We start from the raw sequence: 18020 nt of genomic DNA, 5'->3' as shown, positions 1-18020 counted from the left end.
GGTTGGTTGGTTGGTTGGTTGGTTGGTTAGTTGGTTGGTTGGTTGATTGGTTGGTGGATGGATGGATGGATGGATGGATGGATAGGTGGTTGGATCGATCGATCGATTGGTTGATTGATTGACTGATTAGTCGATTAATCACCAGCATTGTATATCGCAAATACAATGCAAAATGTACATTATGTCTACAGTATTCCTTGTTACTTTCAAACAAAGGTAATATTCAGGATGACAGTAACTATATGGAAGTTGGAGAGGTAAAGGGCGAAATCCCTGAAGGTGAAGACACAACCTATTGTGATGTGAAGCAAGGTCATCACCAAGGCTTATCAAACGAAGGACACTATGCTGATCTTGAACGGGGAGTAAGTATAGTTTAGATACAATAGCTGTTACATTGTGACCAGTATCGGTGATTAGTATCAATAATGCCCGATAAGACACTTTAATCGATTCTAATCATCGACTAGTGTGAGTAGTTATGAGTAGCATGTTTAACAATTACAACTATTATACATGCAGTGTAAACACTGCATGTATAATCCATAAAGCCGTACATTTACTTGTAGCGGAATATCTACTATTATAGTAACTTTACAGTATTATGTAAATGTACACAACACGAATAAGGATTGTAGTACACTGGTCATCGGCTTCTTTTAATTTGTGTTTCAGAACACTGACGTGTACACATCATTAAGCAATCCCACAGGACTTGGCAACAACAACATTCCGGAATGAACCATGATTGCACGACAGTCGATACATTGTACTGTGCTGTATCGATTTAGAATGTTATGGAGACTGGAAAAAATAAATAAAATAAACACTGGCCTATACAATAATACACGTGTAAAACGACTACTAGTAATCCACACAGACTTTATCTTTATTGGAAAAGTTTTATTGGCAAAGGCAGTGAATATGTATAATCAGATTATCATTTATATTCAACGGTAACATTTCACATACACATATCTTTTACATGCACTGCCTGAATGTACGAGAAAATTAACAAGCAGACAATAGTTCATAATTCAGGAAGTTAGTCTTGACTGTGACTGGGTGTTTCTCTTTTTGTGTCTCTCTGTCTCTCTGTCTCTCTGTCTGTTCATCCATCCGCCTATCTGGGAACCTTGAAATAAATGATACAGAAAATACTTATTCTTTTTTTCTCGTCATTGTTATTATAATAATCACCGAATTACAAGGATCAGACATTAAGGTTGTATTGGGCGTTATTTTAACACGCCTGGATCACTACAATTCACGTATGTGTCCTACGCCAGGTATGGATATTCAATTTACAGATATTTGACGCTATTTAGTACTTTTGGCCAATTTTTAGTTGTATTTGTATTTCATAATACTGGTGGTGAGTGGGTTTGAATAAAATATTGCTGAGAAAAATAGTGTATAATTTCGTTATTTTGTGCTTGCAAATTGAGAGATTTCTGGTACAAGATAAGTAAACGCTATATCTAAGCAGTCTTTCTGAATAATATTTCTATTCCCATTAGCAGTGGTTTTTCATATTTTTTTGTATTAATCTACGATCACGATATTATTTCATGTTGTCTTTACCAATGAATCAAACTACATAAGGGAGCTTGATCTAGCTGGTGGTAAGGCCTTACTTGTTCACTGACAGTTCTTTACTTTGGGACTTTTGCTTTTCAACGCGAATATTTGTTTTTTAATTTTCACGATTTGTTCTGCTGTTTTCTTCCCTGCAGTGGCAATTAATGTAGGGAGAGTTATTTTGTGTTTTTTCTTGGATCTACATGAATGGACAAACAGGAGAAAAAAGAAGATCTAATCAGGGTATTTAAGTGATGCACACTGACCAGAAAACAAATCGTCTGTTGTTGTTGGCCTGACCTGACATACTTTGACTCCAATGAATCAAAACATACAAAGACAGCCAACATTGCCAATGTTAGTTTTGATTGACAATTCCTTTAGATAATGATGAACGGCAATTCACTACTCGGAAAACCAGATTTAAGTTGAATGCCTCCCGTAATGGAATCATTAATTAGGCAAATAATTCATTAAAGGTAAAAGTTGTATCAACAAAGTTCAAAGGACAGGTACGTATTATTACGGTTGACAAGATATATAATATTATACGACGAAATTTGAAGCTTGAATTTTTAAGATACAGCCTAGTTACCTAAAATCGTTAATTATGCAAATTTTTCATTAAAACTGGAAGCTATATGGACAAATTTTATAGGACATACCCGCTTTGTTATGGTTAACATTATGTACTAAATGATATTGAAATTCAAGTATGCATTCTTAAGATACATCCTAATTACTGAAACTAATTATTTATGCAAATTAGTCATTAACACTGTATGGTACATCAACAAACTTTATAGGGCATATGGACTTTGTTATGTTTAATATATGTAGTAAATTATATTGAAATTGAAGTATGCAGTCTTAAGATATAGCCTAATTACAGAAACTCATTAATTAGGCAAATTAGTCATTAACACTAAGGTATATCAACAAACTTTATAGGACATATGCAATTTGTTATAGTTAATGTATGTATGAAATTATATTGACATTGAAGTATGCATTCTTAAGATACATCCTAATTACTGAAAATAATTAATTATGCAAAATGAGTCATTAACACTGTACATCAATAAATTTTATAGGACAAATGCATTTTTTTATGTTTGACTAATATGCTAAACTATAGTGAAATTGAAGTACGTAGTCTTGAGATATTGCTTAATTAGTTGATTTCATTGATATGCAAATTTCTCTAATTAACATGAACAGATCTTGCGCAAGTTGTCTTGCTTGTCATGCTTGATTTGTCAGCAGCCTTTGATACTGTTAGTCATGATCTTTTGTTACACAAACTTCGTTCAATTGGCATTATAATTACTGGAAAGGTGTTATCATGGCTTTCTTCCTAACTCTCAAACCGTGATCAATGTGTAGTTCTCAATGGTGCTGTGTTAGCTACCAAAAAATTGGAATGTGGGGTCCCCGAGGGAGTGTACTGGGTCCCATTTATTTAATTTATACACATCATCATTAGCTGAGCTGCTCACTGATCGTGATGTTTCGTATCAATTGTATGCGGATGACACAGGGATTTACATCTTGTTCGAGGTTAATGACTCTAGCTGCACCCACCATTGCTCAGATATATGATTGTATTAGGGGTGTGCAGTGTTGGATGCTGAGTCACCGTTTGAAGATGAATGACAGTAAGACGGAGGTCATCTGCCTTGGTACTAGGCATTCCCTGTCTTATCTCAGGCATGTGAATGTTGCAATCGTCGGCTCCTTCGTGAATCCGGCGCCGGTAGTTAAAAATCTTGGTGTTCTTCTCGATAGCCAATTGACGATGGAGCGGCATGTAACATCCACATGCAAGAGTGCATACTTTCATTTAAGAAATTAAATATAGCTCACATTTATATAAATTTCTTCCACGTTTGTCACTTGAAAGGCTCATTCATGCTTTCATTTTTTCTAAGTTAGACTATTGTAATATACTGTTTCTTGGGCTTCCTTTGTGTTTACTACGGAAACTACAGCTAGTTCAAAATTGCACGGCTCGCCTATTGTCTGGCTGCTGCAAGTATGATCATATATCTCCTGTTTTAAGATCACTTCACTGGCTCCCAATCGAGTGTAGAATTGAATCCAAAGTTTTACTACTGGTTTTTAAGGCACTTCATGGACTTGCGCCTATGTACATTGTTGATCTTTTAACACCCAAAAATACTACGCGTCGTCTGCGTTCTTCAGATTTGGGCTTGCTTGAGGTTCCGTTTACGAGGTCATCTTTCGTCTACAAGTGGGCCTTCCGCCATGTTGCTCCATGGTTATGGTATGATTTACCAGCTGGGATTAGAATGTGTAATATCGTTGATTGTTTTAAGAAAAGTTTTTAAACACATCTTTAATTAATTGTCTTTTAAGATGTATCAAGTGTTGTTTTAGTATCAAGTGCTTTTTCCTTTTTTTTTAGATTTGTGAACTGTTTAGAGCATTTTATGGATTTACGGTATAGAAAAATAAATATTATTATTATTATTATCATTAAAATATAATGAGGTCTAGCCATTACCCGAACCACTGTGTGTACCAAATTTCAGTATAGTTAAGCCAGCCGTTTTTAAGAAAATGATGACACAGAGACAGACAGACAGACAGACAGACAGACAGACAGACAGACAGACAGACAGACACTTTTAATACCCCCGTACCCTTACGGGAGGTAAAATTGGCATCGATATTAAATTCAACCTATGATAACAATCACAAATGCTCAGAGATGATCAGAACAATTGCTGGATTAATCAGGAATGACTTGGCTAACAATATCAGAAACAAAGCTAAATATATTTCTATTTTGATTAACAGAAACACTGATAGAGCTATGCAGCAGTGTCAAATAGTCTACGTGCAACGAGTAGGCAACCCTACTTGTAAACCTAGGTGAATTTAATGGGACAGAAGGAAGTTCAACACGAACATGCCGATGGTAGTGTTAGTGCCACAAAAAAGTGTATGTGACAAGGTTGATGAAAGTTGGAAACAGAAACTTGTAGGGTTTGGAGCAGATGGTGTGTTAGCTCTAGATTTATATGCTACAAAGTTTGACACATCTTGAACGTATCTAACTTCGTAGCTTATACATCCAGAGCTAATGGTGAGTCTGTCAATCTCGGTCGAAACAGGAATGTATAAACTTTACCCAGGGACGAAGTAGGGCAAAACTACCGTATCACTTCATGAAGTATTTAACTTTCGGATGTGTAATAGCAATGTTGTGAGTGTTTGAATTTCGTGTATTATTTGCTGTGGAAACGAGTCAGTGTACATATCCTGGGTATGTAGGGGATCAAAAAGCCGAGTGACGTCGAGAATAGCAAGCTTTCCTGTGTTTAGAATAGGAAGCGAGCATTTGAACAACATTTTGACAACTCACGTTCACTAGGACTTGAACAATCACAGATACATTTCTTGCAGAAATCATGACATTGCAAGGCTCCCACTACGGATGGCATTCAGTTTAAATATGTATGTGTCGCTGAATATTAAATTCAGTTGTAACCTGCCAATCGTGTCTGTCATATGTATATCAATAAAGCTATCATTCCAATTGAAATTAGTTGTACAAACAAACCCAGCCATGAAAATGGAGTTCCTATGAAAACAGACCTTCCTATGAATAATATACCATGTTGAGGATCCAATTCATTACTGTCTCTTCTTGTCATGTCACCCTATTTTAAAGCTGCCCTAGCTGCAACTTGATTATTTTCTTTAATAATTGGTCAATATGGTGTTAAAATACCAATAATCTGACATTACACATGTTAATTAGTGGTCGCTCCTATCCATGAGTACTGTAATAGCAGGTTTTAGATCGCTCATTTTTTTGGTATGTACCAAATAGTCATTGTGACTTGATTTATCATCTATATACAGCTACAAAAAATATGCACACCTATATATGATTCAATACTGTTCAGGGTATACGATATTACGAGGTAGGAATTGATTCAAAGAAAAAAAATGTTCAGTTGCAGCAAGTGCAGCTTAAATACATCACACATCGTTGGTAAGGTCTTGACAAGATCTATAGTATACCATAGAACCTACATGAAAGGGTCGCGTCTCTGCGGGCATTCATCAAAGGTAATGCTACTTTCGCCCATGTTATGTCTGAAATAATGCGATCCACTGTCTTGCCGTACAGTTAGCATTATTACGCAGGGTTTTAAAAGTACAACGTTTACAGTCTCTCGTATACTCAAATAAAAATTTTATTTTTCATTTATGGATTCCTAAACGTCCAGTTAGAATAGGGGGCACTAAGGAATTTGTAATAAGTTCGTAATTTGTGTATTCCATAAGGTCAAATTTTAAGGGTAGATGTATTTCCATTAAATATCAATGGCGTTTTTGAAAAAAATGTTTTCAACTTTGGACAGAATTCAAACATTTTACAACTCTACAACGGATTCCAAGTTATAGGGATCTCTGACCCCAATTAGGTTTTTTAAGTTTATAATACACATCATCCCTCCATGTCTGACAAAAAAACATTAACAGCAAGTTCTCTAAACAAGAAAAGTATTAATTCACAATTACCCATGGTAAAAAGTAATGATTTGACCAGCAATGCATTACATATATGTTGCCGTGACCCGAATTGCACTCGATCAAATCATGTGTGGTGCAACAGTTATAGAACATCAGTGCCGGAGACCATGGATGAGAAAACAACTTGGTCGAAACTTACATCAACTGAACTGATGTACAAACAGAACATACGTCAGACTATCTTGACATCATCTGATATGCATGTTACAATAGTAACTGAATGGAATTATGTTTCGACACTACTCGTTTTGGTTGTTGCAGATGGTTCGAGATGCATTTTAGAAAAGCATCAATCCGACCTGAAATTTCAGTTTGTTGTTGTTCGATCAAACGCCACTCTCCCCCTTCCCATTTCAATACGATTTAGTGGTATAATCAGTACTATTTTCATGCTCTTCTGAGTGACATTTTCATTCAGGATATCCAATCACATGGGTCTTTACCAAGCCTTTCGGGTTATGTATATATATATATAACTCCAGGTTTGTGCTTAATACAAATTATTTACATTTGCAAACAATTAATATTTTTTTCTACTGTCACACTCTTAATTTTATTGAATGTGACAGATGGTGTACCCAAGTGGACACTTCTTTTATGTCAAATTGTTAATTAAAGTGGACCAATAGACGTAATCGACGGTAATTCATCTTTTTACAGCAACGTGAATCTAGACGTCAATAGCAATCCCATAATATGTTAGTACACACAGGCGTATTGTATACAGAGGTATAGCCTTCGCCTCAGATGACCTTTATAGTGTAAACATCAAACCGAGAAGACGAATTGTGATCTCCATAATAGTTGTATTCAGTGAGGTTGATTTATATTCAAATGTTGTGTAACCTTTTTTGTCACCTTTAGACTGTAGTTATCGCCAGTCGTGCAATTCTACGCTGTTCAATTAAATGTAAGTACGAGAAGTGCGTGTTTCTCTACGTGTGTTACACTCAGCAAGTTGAACGTCAACTGGACAGTGTTTATATTGAGACGGGATAAAAGTATTGTAAGTAAAATGTACGTGTTATATTCATTATTTTAGTGAAAATTGCTGCGATGTCAACCGTGGCAAGCGACTACCAAACTGCTGGTAGCTGGTCGCATTGCCCCCTTTACTTCTGCAAATCGTTCGGCCATACTCACTGTCGAGATTTGTTACTACCTAATCCCCCTCATTCATAATAATTAACGTAACTGTCTATTTTAGGTATTGGCTTACTAATAGTGTTTTTAATCGAAAAATCATACGCAAGATATACTTTTGCATCGTGGGTGTGGCAGAGGTGAGATTTTGAACTGTGTCACACAGCAGGAAATAGTCTAACAAAACAGTCTGATATTGGCAAAGTCCTTTTGGCAGAATTCTAATAGTAGATAAACAAGAAGTGTGAATATATATTACCAAAATCTTGCTCCCAACAGTTGTGTATTAATATTTCACTATTAAGACGTATTGAAGACGGTATTTTTGGCACAATTGGTCGTTAACATCATGGGCAACGGCCATTTTGTGTACTACGTGATGTTCTTTCAGAGAGGAATCGCCATACTTTCCCTTAACACGTTAATAGAGCAGGAAGTGTTTTTTACCGCCTACAGGCATATATTTGTGAAAGGCAACTAATGTTTTCCCCGTTAAAACTACAAATAACATGTGATGGAGAAATGAAAATAGATGTGAAAGTTGCATCTTTTGTTAATCAATTTTAAGAAAGTTACATACGTCGAGCTGTCAAAGGGGGTTTGTCTTCTTTGGTTATTAATCAAGAATGCCTACCCGGCGGTGTGGCAGTGTGTGATAATACATCATTCACAAAACAGAGAATGAATACATGACAGCTAACTGAAATATCTTGTTTATTTTTTGCTGTGACGATCTAAAGTTCCCCATATTATACGAATGAAATAAATCACCACTGCTGCTGTAACTAAAAGTAAGTTGTTCCAATAGTTCTTTAAATATAGAAAAATATGTAGTGAATATATGGTTTATGAGCGGTCATGAATATATCAATTTTCATACTGTCCAATGCATCCAAAATGTTATTTTTCTGCAGTGAATAGTTTCAATTAATCCATGGAGGACATGTTTTCAGATTTACTATTTTGGTTAATTGCTACCGATATTTGTGCCATACGAAATCTTACCACATGGCTAATTTATCCACACATGCTCTCTGTCTCTGTCTATGTCTGTCTTTGTCTGTCTGTCTGTCTGTCTGTCTGTCTGTCTGTCTGTCTGTCTCTCTCTCTCTCTCTCTCTCTCTCTCTCTCTCCAATAATAGAGATGATGACATACATGCAAATTCTATACCAATGACAACAATTCCAAGTTTATTTACACAATCACTAGTCACAATTTGGACCTAAAGATATATGATAAATGACAATACTAAGTATCAAGTTTATATCTAAGGATATGACCTTTGCCTGACAATGGTATCAGGTTTAATTTAAATTGAGTCACCGATAACAGATATAGGGCTGGTAATAGATGGATGCACAAACAGATGGACGTTGATCATCATGACCCATCCGGAGTATTCCTGTGGGGGATAATATAACACATGCGCGCGCCCTGGCAATATACCACTTTATCTGCCCCCCCCCCCCCATCCAAATTTATTTGTAAGGAACCCGTATTTAGCTCTGACATAAACAATGTCATTAAAATTGCCTTATATTTGCCAGGTGTTCAATAGTTTTACACTTGCTAAAATGTGTCATATTGAACTTCCTTACTGCCTAGGTAAAATATCGTGCATTGTTCAGCTTCCGATATATGTGCTGTCAAATTCCACATATAAGAGACATATATATTCCATCGAAAATGTAATATCAGATTTTTATCCTCTTCACAAATTCTATTTTCTACAAATGTAAAATGATACTGGTATCTGCAATTACAGGGACGTCACTAGGAAGTGTTTACTAGGCAGACCTGACGTGACCTCATGCTATTGTGCTTAGTTGACATAAGAACAAAGTGGGGCAAACCAAACTACTTGTACTTGGACACATATGTATATATATTCAAATCAAGTGAAGCTCTACTTGACCGAGTTACACGCTGTCCGTATTCGATATACTGTGAAACGCCTTCATTCTGAAAATTACAACATGTTTTGTTTTTTTATAGTTTTTTTTTTCTATACCTAACATAGTTAAAATAACATGAAGACCTGATTAATCTAGGCCAAGTTCAAGGTATACTACAGTTTGGGTAAGTCACTTAACTTATATTGAACAGAATGGGTAATTATTTTCCTGGTGGTCGCGAGTATAGATCTTTCTACTACAGTTTAAATACAGTTTAGTCCCAGCAAAATACAAGCGCTGTCAATGTCACTTGTACAATGGAATATGGGTAAACTTTATGTGAATTCGCCCTTGAGTAATGGGTGTTGTAAACCTCGGTTTGGTAATACGAGAGTGACCGATCTATTTTATTTTACGTGGTGTTTGTATGACAAGGTATACTGTTATAAAGAAAACTCGAGGATAGATCGTTAAACAGTATTCAGGTGTGGCCACTGTGAGATGTTGAATGCATTAGTAAACATAAGTAGGAAGTGTGCAAACAAACTAACAGTTTGTTAATGTGAATAATTAGGACTGTGGTACCACTACTTTAACCGAAGCCAGTAATGTGACATGGGCTAGCTAACACAAAAGAGTGATGTCGATGTAACCAGCCTATTTGAATTTAGTCCCCGTAAATGCATTATTATCGGACGTGTCTGTGAATATATACATACAAACGACTGGGAGGTACTTTCCAATGACTAGCCGATTCTGTGAGTGTTTTATATTCCAGTGTTCACCAATAGATTGCTTTCGACGTATCACAGTAATTGTTTTAGTTCATTTCTATGTTTGCTCGCCTAGAGAGGCTTGGGAGTGTTTATATAGTGATGATACTTGTTTTGTTTTGTATGTTTGTAAATGCACTCTTTAATTTCTGTGTGTATATGTTGATGTATGCAATACTATGACAGAACCCCATGGCCTCGCAATGGACGGTAGGGCATACAGAAGTTATTTTCACGAGTGACTCGGTTTATTCTGCCGCGTATTTTCACGAGCGATAGCAAGTGAAAATACAGCAGAATAAACCGAATCACGAGTGAAAATAACTTTTGTATGCCCTACCGTCCATTGCGAGGCCATGGGGTTCTATTATTATTACATATGTACACCAAAAACGCAACGAAGTGCAGGTGGGGAAGGGCGAACAACATATTCGCATGAAGATGTATCAGGTCACCAGCTCATGTCATTCATGTCAGGCAGAGGTCAGAGACGTGAATTATGAGCGATGATTGGTTGTCAACAACAATAAGTATTGATATGCAAATTATGTGTTGACCTGCTCTCGCTCGCAAGCTCCGTTGTGATTCATTCACAAAACCGATCAGACGAAATACATACACGGTTATTTTAGTAATAGAAACAGATACAATTCAACAGCGTGGTATTCTTAGTGTCCTATATAATAGTAATTCAGCAAAATCTTTCAAAATGTACAATATTATAAGAGTTAGTCTTCATCAGAATTGGAAAAGATTACGGATTGTCTGCAACGTTTTATTATGTAAACACACTAGAACTTTGACTTTGAGAGAGCTGTTTCCGGCGACATGAAACGTGAAATTGAAAGATCCGCCGCTAAACTGTGTGTTTGAAAACATTCCGCATAACTGTAGGAATTAATTGACTGCGTTCTGGCTGGTTGATGGTCCTGAGGAATGTGTTGCACGATCTCCCATCGGCTGCATTTGTTGGGCGTTGTTGATGTGAACTATGCGTACGATGACATCGGTGGCCTTGGTCATCGGGCCTCGAGTCAGATTTATTTTGTTGTTGATCATAATAAAATTCACTCTCAGAAAGTTCAAAATAATTCAAATTAAACAAATCGTTATGTTCAGAATCCGCCGAAGTATCTTCCATGTAACAATATAACATGTAAAGTAGTGGTCGCCGGCAATACTTACACACATAAAGTAGTTCGAAAGGTTGTTTACTCATTTGCAGAATCAACAGTGAAAATACCTTGTTAATTTGCATAGTTATTTCATAGGTAAGGCACTACTTTGCATAGTTATTTGATACCCCAATGGTCGAGAAAAATAGTGAAATACCTTATGAACCAACAAAATTGTTTTCAAAAAGTGTGTAACAACAGGAACAATTTTTAATGTGCATTAAAAAATGCATTTATTTGCTTATTTTCATCAGGAATTGGTTTTACTTTTGGATCTATTTTATCTCAATTTATCTAATTTGCATAGACATCAGTGAAATACCGATTTTATTTTTGACTACATCAACGTACACAATGGTACATATGTAATAATTATCATTATATTTATCAACAAGTTATTCAAATTATGATAATAATACGGTATATCTCAAGATAGAAATTATCACAAATTTGTCTTATCATTTAGGGAGTTTGAAGATAAAACAACAGCTACAGAGACTGTTGATGTTTAGAGAAACTCGGCGCAGTTGGTAGAAATGGCGAAACCAGTGACTGCAGCCCTCGTGGTTTCTTTGACTCTGAATGTTTTTTTTAATGATGTTATCAACGGTATGTATATGTCTTTGTGACGCAATTAACATCATAGGCTTGCAATACATGTGTGTGGGGGAGAGGGTGGATGTGTTCGTATTACCATGGATGTGTGGGTGGGTGGGTGGGTGGGTGGATGGGTGGGTGTTGGTATCCCGTCCGTCTGCCTATTATATTACAGCCCCTGACAGGCTATTTATTGGGAACCATTGTGTAAATTGTCAGACTAATTTGATTATATAAGATATATTTCAACCTATACTTGACTTGAATGTTTTCAAAATAACATCACGTCACTTCCTCTATTAAGAGTTGTTTCAGAGTTAGCATGGTTCATAGTCAGCTCAGCTCTGTTACATTAAATAGTTAGTCTTATGTTATCATTGAAAGTACATAATAAAAGTGGAACTGGGATATTTTCTGAACTCACAGCTATGCATATCCTCCTTTTTTCAAGTTAATATACAATAATAACACTTCCGCACGCTTAGTCCAGTGGTATAATGTTCATGGGATGAAGAACAATTTTTCTTTTTATAATATGGTCTCTGTGTTATTGTTTTATAGGTTGTATATTGTCATTTTTACATGTTTAAGTTAATGACAGTTTCCGCATCCACTCTGGCGAGACTTCACATAAAAAGGTTCTTAGGGTCGACAGTGAAATACTTCGGTAAACGGAACCAAATATATTTTGGTAGGGCCTAAACAAGATAACCATAACTTAGCACCATGTAAGCAACCTGATTTGCGCACTTCAAATTCCGGGCCGTATATATTATTATCTACAAGATAGTGTACCACTATACAGATTATATCTGACGCTGACTGTCCTTTTCACGCGGCATACTTGTTTATTCGACAGTATATTGTCATGTATGTGGGCTACCTATGCTCGCTACGGTTCAAGGCATACAATGAACATATAAATACTAAGGCAATGTTTTACGTTGAGGGCGCACGACAGTAATCTATGTACGTACATACGAACATGAAAGATAATGACATCTGCAGAGTTGCCAACCCCAACTCTGCTGGCGCCCATGGTAGACACTAGTATTCAAACCTCTTTTGACTTACTCAGTTTACTTTCATGACTAGTAGTCCATGGGCCAGAGGGGGTTACCGTGCACCCCCATCCACAAACCTCCAACATAGGTATTTTTTGTTCATTGGAGTCTACTGAATGAGAAACAGAATTTTAACAGTGAAAAGTTTGGGATGCACTACCTGTTTGGCCTCGATTTCAAATTACATGTGCGTCACGGAATGGCAAAAGGTTGAGGGTAGGGGTAACACATTGTCTTCCATATGACACATGCAAGCACGGACTTTATTACCCATTATATATATCAAAGATATACTATTTAAGGAAAATATCCTGAGATTGATCCTTGGCATGTATGTCAACATAACAAGGTACTTATTCAAAGAAAGTATACTTCCTGTAAAGATATATGTTCTAGCAATCAGAAAAAAATGTATTAATATGCTCCTAAGATGCTGAATAAAAAGCACAGAAGAGGATAGTTTACCCTTACCCCCTACTGTCAGTATTTCAAAATAATAGCGTATAGTATTGCTTTTAATTGGGGAAATCATTAATAACCCTCAAAATATTCAATGTTAACCTACTTTTTCTTGTTCAGCTCATTCAACTAAATAAACAAACACCCTTTATGTGTATCATGTCATGTTATTTAACAAAGAATGGAAACTTTATGTCTTTTTACGGGGAAAAATGTTGATTTTTCAGGAATCGGCAATTTAAAGCCTCCACATATTCATTGGCATTTATTTTCACATAATTTGCTAGACATTCAAAGTGAATTCAATTTCTTTTTTTTAAGAAATATAATCTATCAATCACAAAACCGTGTTACTGCATTGATTACATATGTAGGCATTATGTACTAAGCACATAGGAAGACATCATACCCCTACCCCATTTACATTCAGCAATCTTAGGATATTTTCCTTAAATAGCCATGGATATTTTCCTTAAATAGTTATGTCAACATAACAAGCTACCTATTCAAAGAAAGTATATTTCCTGTAAAGATATATGTTTTAGCAATCAGAAAAATGTATGAGCACGCTCATCATCAATCACTAATAACCCACAAAATGTTCAATGTTAACCTACTTTTCCTTGTTCAGCTCATTCAGCTGAATAAAAAACATCCCTTATGTGTATCAGATCATGTTACTTAAAAAAAAAAAGAATGAAAAGTTTATGCTGAAAATTTTTTTAAAAATCGACAACTTAAAGCCTCCACAATTTTTATTTCTCGGCATATGTATGGCAAACATTATATCATTTGAAAGGAAATTTCCTAAGCTTTCCAAATATATAACGGATAATAAAGTCCGTGCTTGCATGTGTCATATGGAAGACAATGTGTTACCCTTACCCTCAACTTGTTGACGCCATTCCGGGACACACATGTAATATGAAATCGAGGCCAAACAGGTAGTGCATCCCAAAATGTTCACTGTTAACATTTTGTTTCTTATTCAGTAGACTCCATTGAACAACAAATACCTATGTTGGAGGTTTGGGGGGGGGGGGTGCACGGTAACCCCCTCTGGCCCATGGACTATAGTAAAGTGAAATATGCCGTGGAGCACTTTCGTGATCAAAAGAACAAACAATCTTCATAACAAACTTTCAGTAACCAAGAAGGAAAAGAAGCTTCTATTCCGAGTGCAAAGGTTAGAATACCACATACGCAAATATGTGTGAATGTGTGTTTTATACATTACTGTGTGGTTGCATGTTTGTTTTATTGTATGGATGACATAAGATTGTGGTCGGTTTATTTGTATTCACTGCTTGTTTTGTTTGCTTTATTTTTACTTCCACTGTAAGCTATCATTTACATTGTACATGATAAATCATGCATCTATTATAAATCTATAGGTCAGGTTTGCGACAAGGTTGAAGAAGAAAGCAATAGATTCGACTGTAATACGCACGATGATTTAGAAACTACGTGTCTTGATGCTGATTGTTGTTATGACAGTATTGTTAGCAGTGGTGTACCACAGTGCAGTCTGCCAAGTAAGTATACCCGAGTACATTTTGATGCCCTTGATTTATAATTAAATATCTTTCATATTGACGTCCCGATAGGGAATGTTATGCTTTATTTTTCTTTCTTTCTTTCTTTCTTTCTATCTTTCTTTCTTTCTTTCTTTCTTTCTTTCTTTCTTTCTTTCTTTCTTTCTTTCTTTCTCTATCTGTGCCTGTCTGTCTGTCTGTCTGTCTGTCTGTCTGTCTGTCTGCGGGTGTCTTTGTCCATGGACGCGATATGTCAAAAAATACTGCATTGATCCTAATGAAATTGGGTACCAAAAGAAGCCCAAGAGCTGATTAGATTTTGGTAAACATCCAATGAATAATATTTAGTAACAAGAATACATACGTACATATTTCTTAACTATAACAAAACACATTAAATTTTGTTTGTTATTTGCATAATTCACGATTTTCAGTAGTTAATCTATATTAAAATTAACAAAGCCAGTTAGAGTATCTATTGACGGAAATGTTTAATTTCCATAATCAACGATTTCTTTCTGTAATAAAGCCATACAGAATTGGCACTTGAAATTATACACTATTTAGTACATACATGAACCAAAATAATCACACAAGACATAGGAAGCCTGTTTAGCTAGCATTTTAGTCTTAATGTGGAATTTCCATGCCTATTGGCAATTAGGGCAAGATGGCAAGCTCCAAATTTCACATAATCCTGTTATCAATCATATTAATGCTTATATGCTGTATGAAGTTTGTTGACATGTATATTTTACTATTGCTATGAATAACTTTAATACTTTTGATAACAAGTAATGCACGCTGCAAATTCCATATAATGTGGTACATATATCCACCATAACAAAGTACACATACCTAATAAAGCCCATTGGCATAGCTAATTTAGGTTTAATTAATAATTTGCGTGATTTTTTTTGTATCTAGGCTTTAATGTAAGAAAGTAAGTTTCAAATGTCATATATTATTCGTAACAATTCACATATGTACATGTTGTATGGAGTTAGTTTACAGTGCTTTTAGTTTTAATGAATCATTTGCATGGATTATTGGTTTTCGGTAATTAAGCTGTGTCTTTAGATTTCAAGCTTTGGGTTTCATATTCTTTTCTGTATTCATTTATGTTATGAACGTGCAAGTGTATTATATTTTTCGTGTTTTACATAATGAATGAATTTTGATCATTAGGTTAGGGCACATCTCAAAATGCAAGCTTCAAATTGCATATGCACGGTGTGTCAAAAAGCGCACATTTAGAGTGCTCGCTCATCAAATTTCATATGATTTGATACATACATCAAAAACAACAATACACTGGTCATTTTTATATAGTTTTTAATTTAGATATTCAATGTCTTTATTATCATTTTTGATTGATAATTAGTTAAGTAATATCATTTAGTCCTAAATAAAATTGTGTTGTTCCAATTACAGTCAAATGTGTCCACATTCATTATAATGTTTCTCGCGAGGCTTCACAAATTTCATGATTTTAATTTATTTTATCTTAGATACTAAACAATGTTTATGGACGGCAGTGAATAAGTAGGCGTGGTTCGGTAGCCGGAAGCGAACAATTTGTTTAGGCCTTAGAATGCACGCTGCAAATGTACTGATGGTGAAGAGGTGCAAATGTCCTTTAAAGCTTATAATTGTAATGGTTCATTGGCAAGATAAACGATTTTCTATAATTAGACAATATCTTTGGCAAACTTTGAATTTTATATAAACAAATTTATCATTTATAAATATCTCTACCTCAGAATTTTCCATTCAAAATATGCAAAAGAATAGAAATCTATGGTTGTGTCCTTACGGGAGGCAATCTTTTTTACATCTGGAAATATCGAGCTATTATTAATTTCAATGTAGATATATTAAATTATATTTTTCTTTCTTCTTTATATCTAGTGCAACCTACTCAAATTATCACGTTTTATGAATCATCCTGGAAATAATCTAGATTCTTTATAGAAGTCTTCTGATATCTGCACATTGCCATACTACGTGATTTATAAAGGGATGATGCCTGGTAGTTTATATATATATATCTAAAATAAAATTTTCATGTAACCATTACATTACTTAGAAAGATGTTCTATGGAAGAATCAGAGCGAAACAAGTGCGGTCCTGACAGTCCAAAAGTTTGGAGAATAGAATGTCTCGCAATGGGTTGTTGTTGGTTCCATGGAATTGGGAATGGAGGGCGAATTTGTTCTTTAGCTCGTGCGTATAGTTTGCTTTTCCATCTTTTGTTATTCCGTTAATTAAAGTGGTCATATGGAGGAGAATTTAGTATCTATTTTGGATTTTCATTTGATAAAACAGCGGCTACTTGAAAAAATAATGTGAAATAACGTATACCAAGTCCATGTTCACATCTCAATAAACAGCAAAACACTAAACAATGTGTAAAAATTTTGATATTGTTCGTACAATAACAAACTTTTTACACTTTCTGCATCTTTTTGCAATGTATTGAGTTATGAACGTAGACTTGGTATATGTACTTTCGCTTTATTTTTTCAAGAAGAAAAACATAGTGAAGCTGTTTTATCAAATGAAAATCCAAAATAAATACCAAATTTTCATCCATATGGCCACTTTAAGCTTTACATTTATGGTTTACATACTTATGCATATTGTTTACTAAAGATAACAACAGTCATGTATATGATGTGTATCTGAAGGAGGGGTTACACTGTTGTATTGCTTATTAAAACGTAATGGCGTTCGTATTTATCTTACATACTGTTTCCTCACATATCTGTATTTATTCTTCTCTCATGTTTCCTATATTAACAAGACGAATGTGACACCACAGCTGCAAATCGCGTAAGTTGCAGTTCAAACAATATGGCTGATTGTCTTGAAAGAGGTTGCTGTTTTGATAATAGGAATATACCAAACTGTTACCAGGCTAATGGTAAGTAGTATTATAGTTCTTGTTATTAGTAGTTTGTCCAGTGTGTTTTAGATTTTGAGGAAGTAAATAGATGATTAAAAAAAAACATTTACATTTACACTAAAGTGACAAAAGCTGGCCATTAACGTAATGCATTTATTTAACAGTGAATGTAACCTGGATATAAAAATGTGTAATACAGCTTGGCAACGAAACCAGTAAAATATGATATTCTGCACTCTACCATTGTGATAAACGTGTGAACTTATTCTCAATATATCGAGCAATTACAATCACGAGTTATGTATGTACTACTATG

General features: G+C 35.1%; 2 protein-coding genes across 2 annotated transcripts in view; both read left to right on the top strand.

The window, feature by feature from the left end:
• Positions 1 to 1368, top strand: part of LOC144436712 (cell adhesion molecule DSCAML1-like) — a 9284-nt gene extending 7916 nt beyond the window's left edge. Inside the window, exons 7-8 of the mRNA XM_078125564.1 lie at positions 217 to 365; positions 676 to 1368. Coding sequence (XP_077981690.1) covers positions 217 to 365; positions 676 to 741 — 215 coding nt within the window. The 3' untranslated portion in view covers positions 742 to 1368. The remainder of the gene's footprint in view (positions 1 to 216; positions 366 to 675) is intronic.
• A 5661-nt stretch (positions 1369 to 7029) lies between these two features.
• Positions 7030 to 17730, top strand: LOC144436781 (uncharacterized). Its single transcript, XM_078125641.1, has 6 exons — positions 7030 to 7159; positions 9318 to 9376; positions 11607 to 11749; positions 14655 to 14795; positions 16885 to 17022; positions 17603 to 17730. Exons 3-6 carry the CDS (start codon positions 11677 to 11679, stop codon positions 17728 to 17730), a joined length of 480 nt encoding a protein of 159 aa, XP_077981767.1. The 5' UTR covers positions 7030 to 7159; positions 9318 to 9376; positions 11607 to 11676.
• Positions 17731 to 18020: the final 290 nt, after the last annotated feature.

Source organism: Glandiceps talaboti, chromosome 6 (genome assembly GCF_964340395.1).
Source record: "Glandiceps talaboti chromosome 6, keGlaTala1.1, whole genome shotgun sequence".
NCBI classification, from domain to species: Eukaryota; Metazoa; Hemichordata; class Enteropneusta; family Spengelidae; genus Glandiceps; species Glandiceps talaboti.
Note: the sequence above shows the minus strand (reverse complement) of the source record. Positions and strands in the feature narration are given on the sequence as shown.

Bases quoted from the DNA above. Each gene is read 5' to 3' on its own strand.
- LOC144436781 (XM_078125641.1), top strand. From the start codon at position 11,677: ATGGCGAAACCAGTGACTGCAGCCCTCGTGGTTTCTTTGACTCTGAAT. The intron at 11,750-14,654 runs GTATGTATATGT...ATAAATCTATAG, and splicing joins TTTTAATGATGTTATCAACG to GTCAGGTTTGCGACAAGGTT. The intron at 14,796-16,884 runs GTAAGTATACCC...TACATTACTTAG, and splicing joins ACCACAGTGCAGTCTGCCAA to AAAGATGTTCTATGGAAGAA.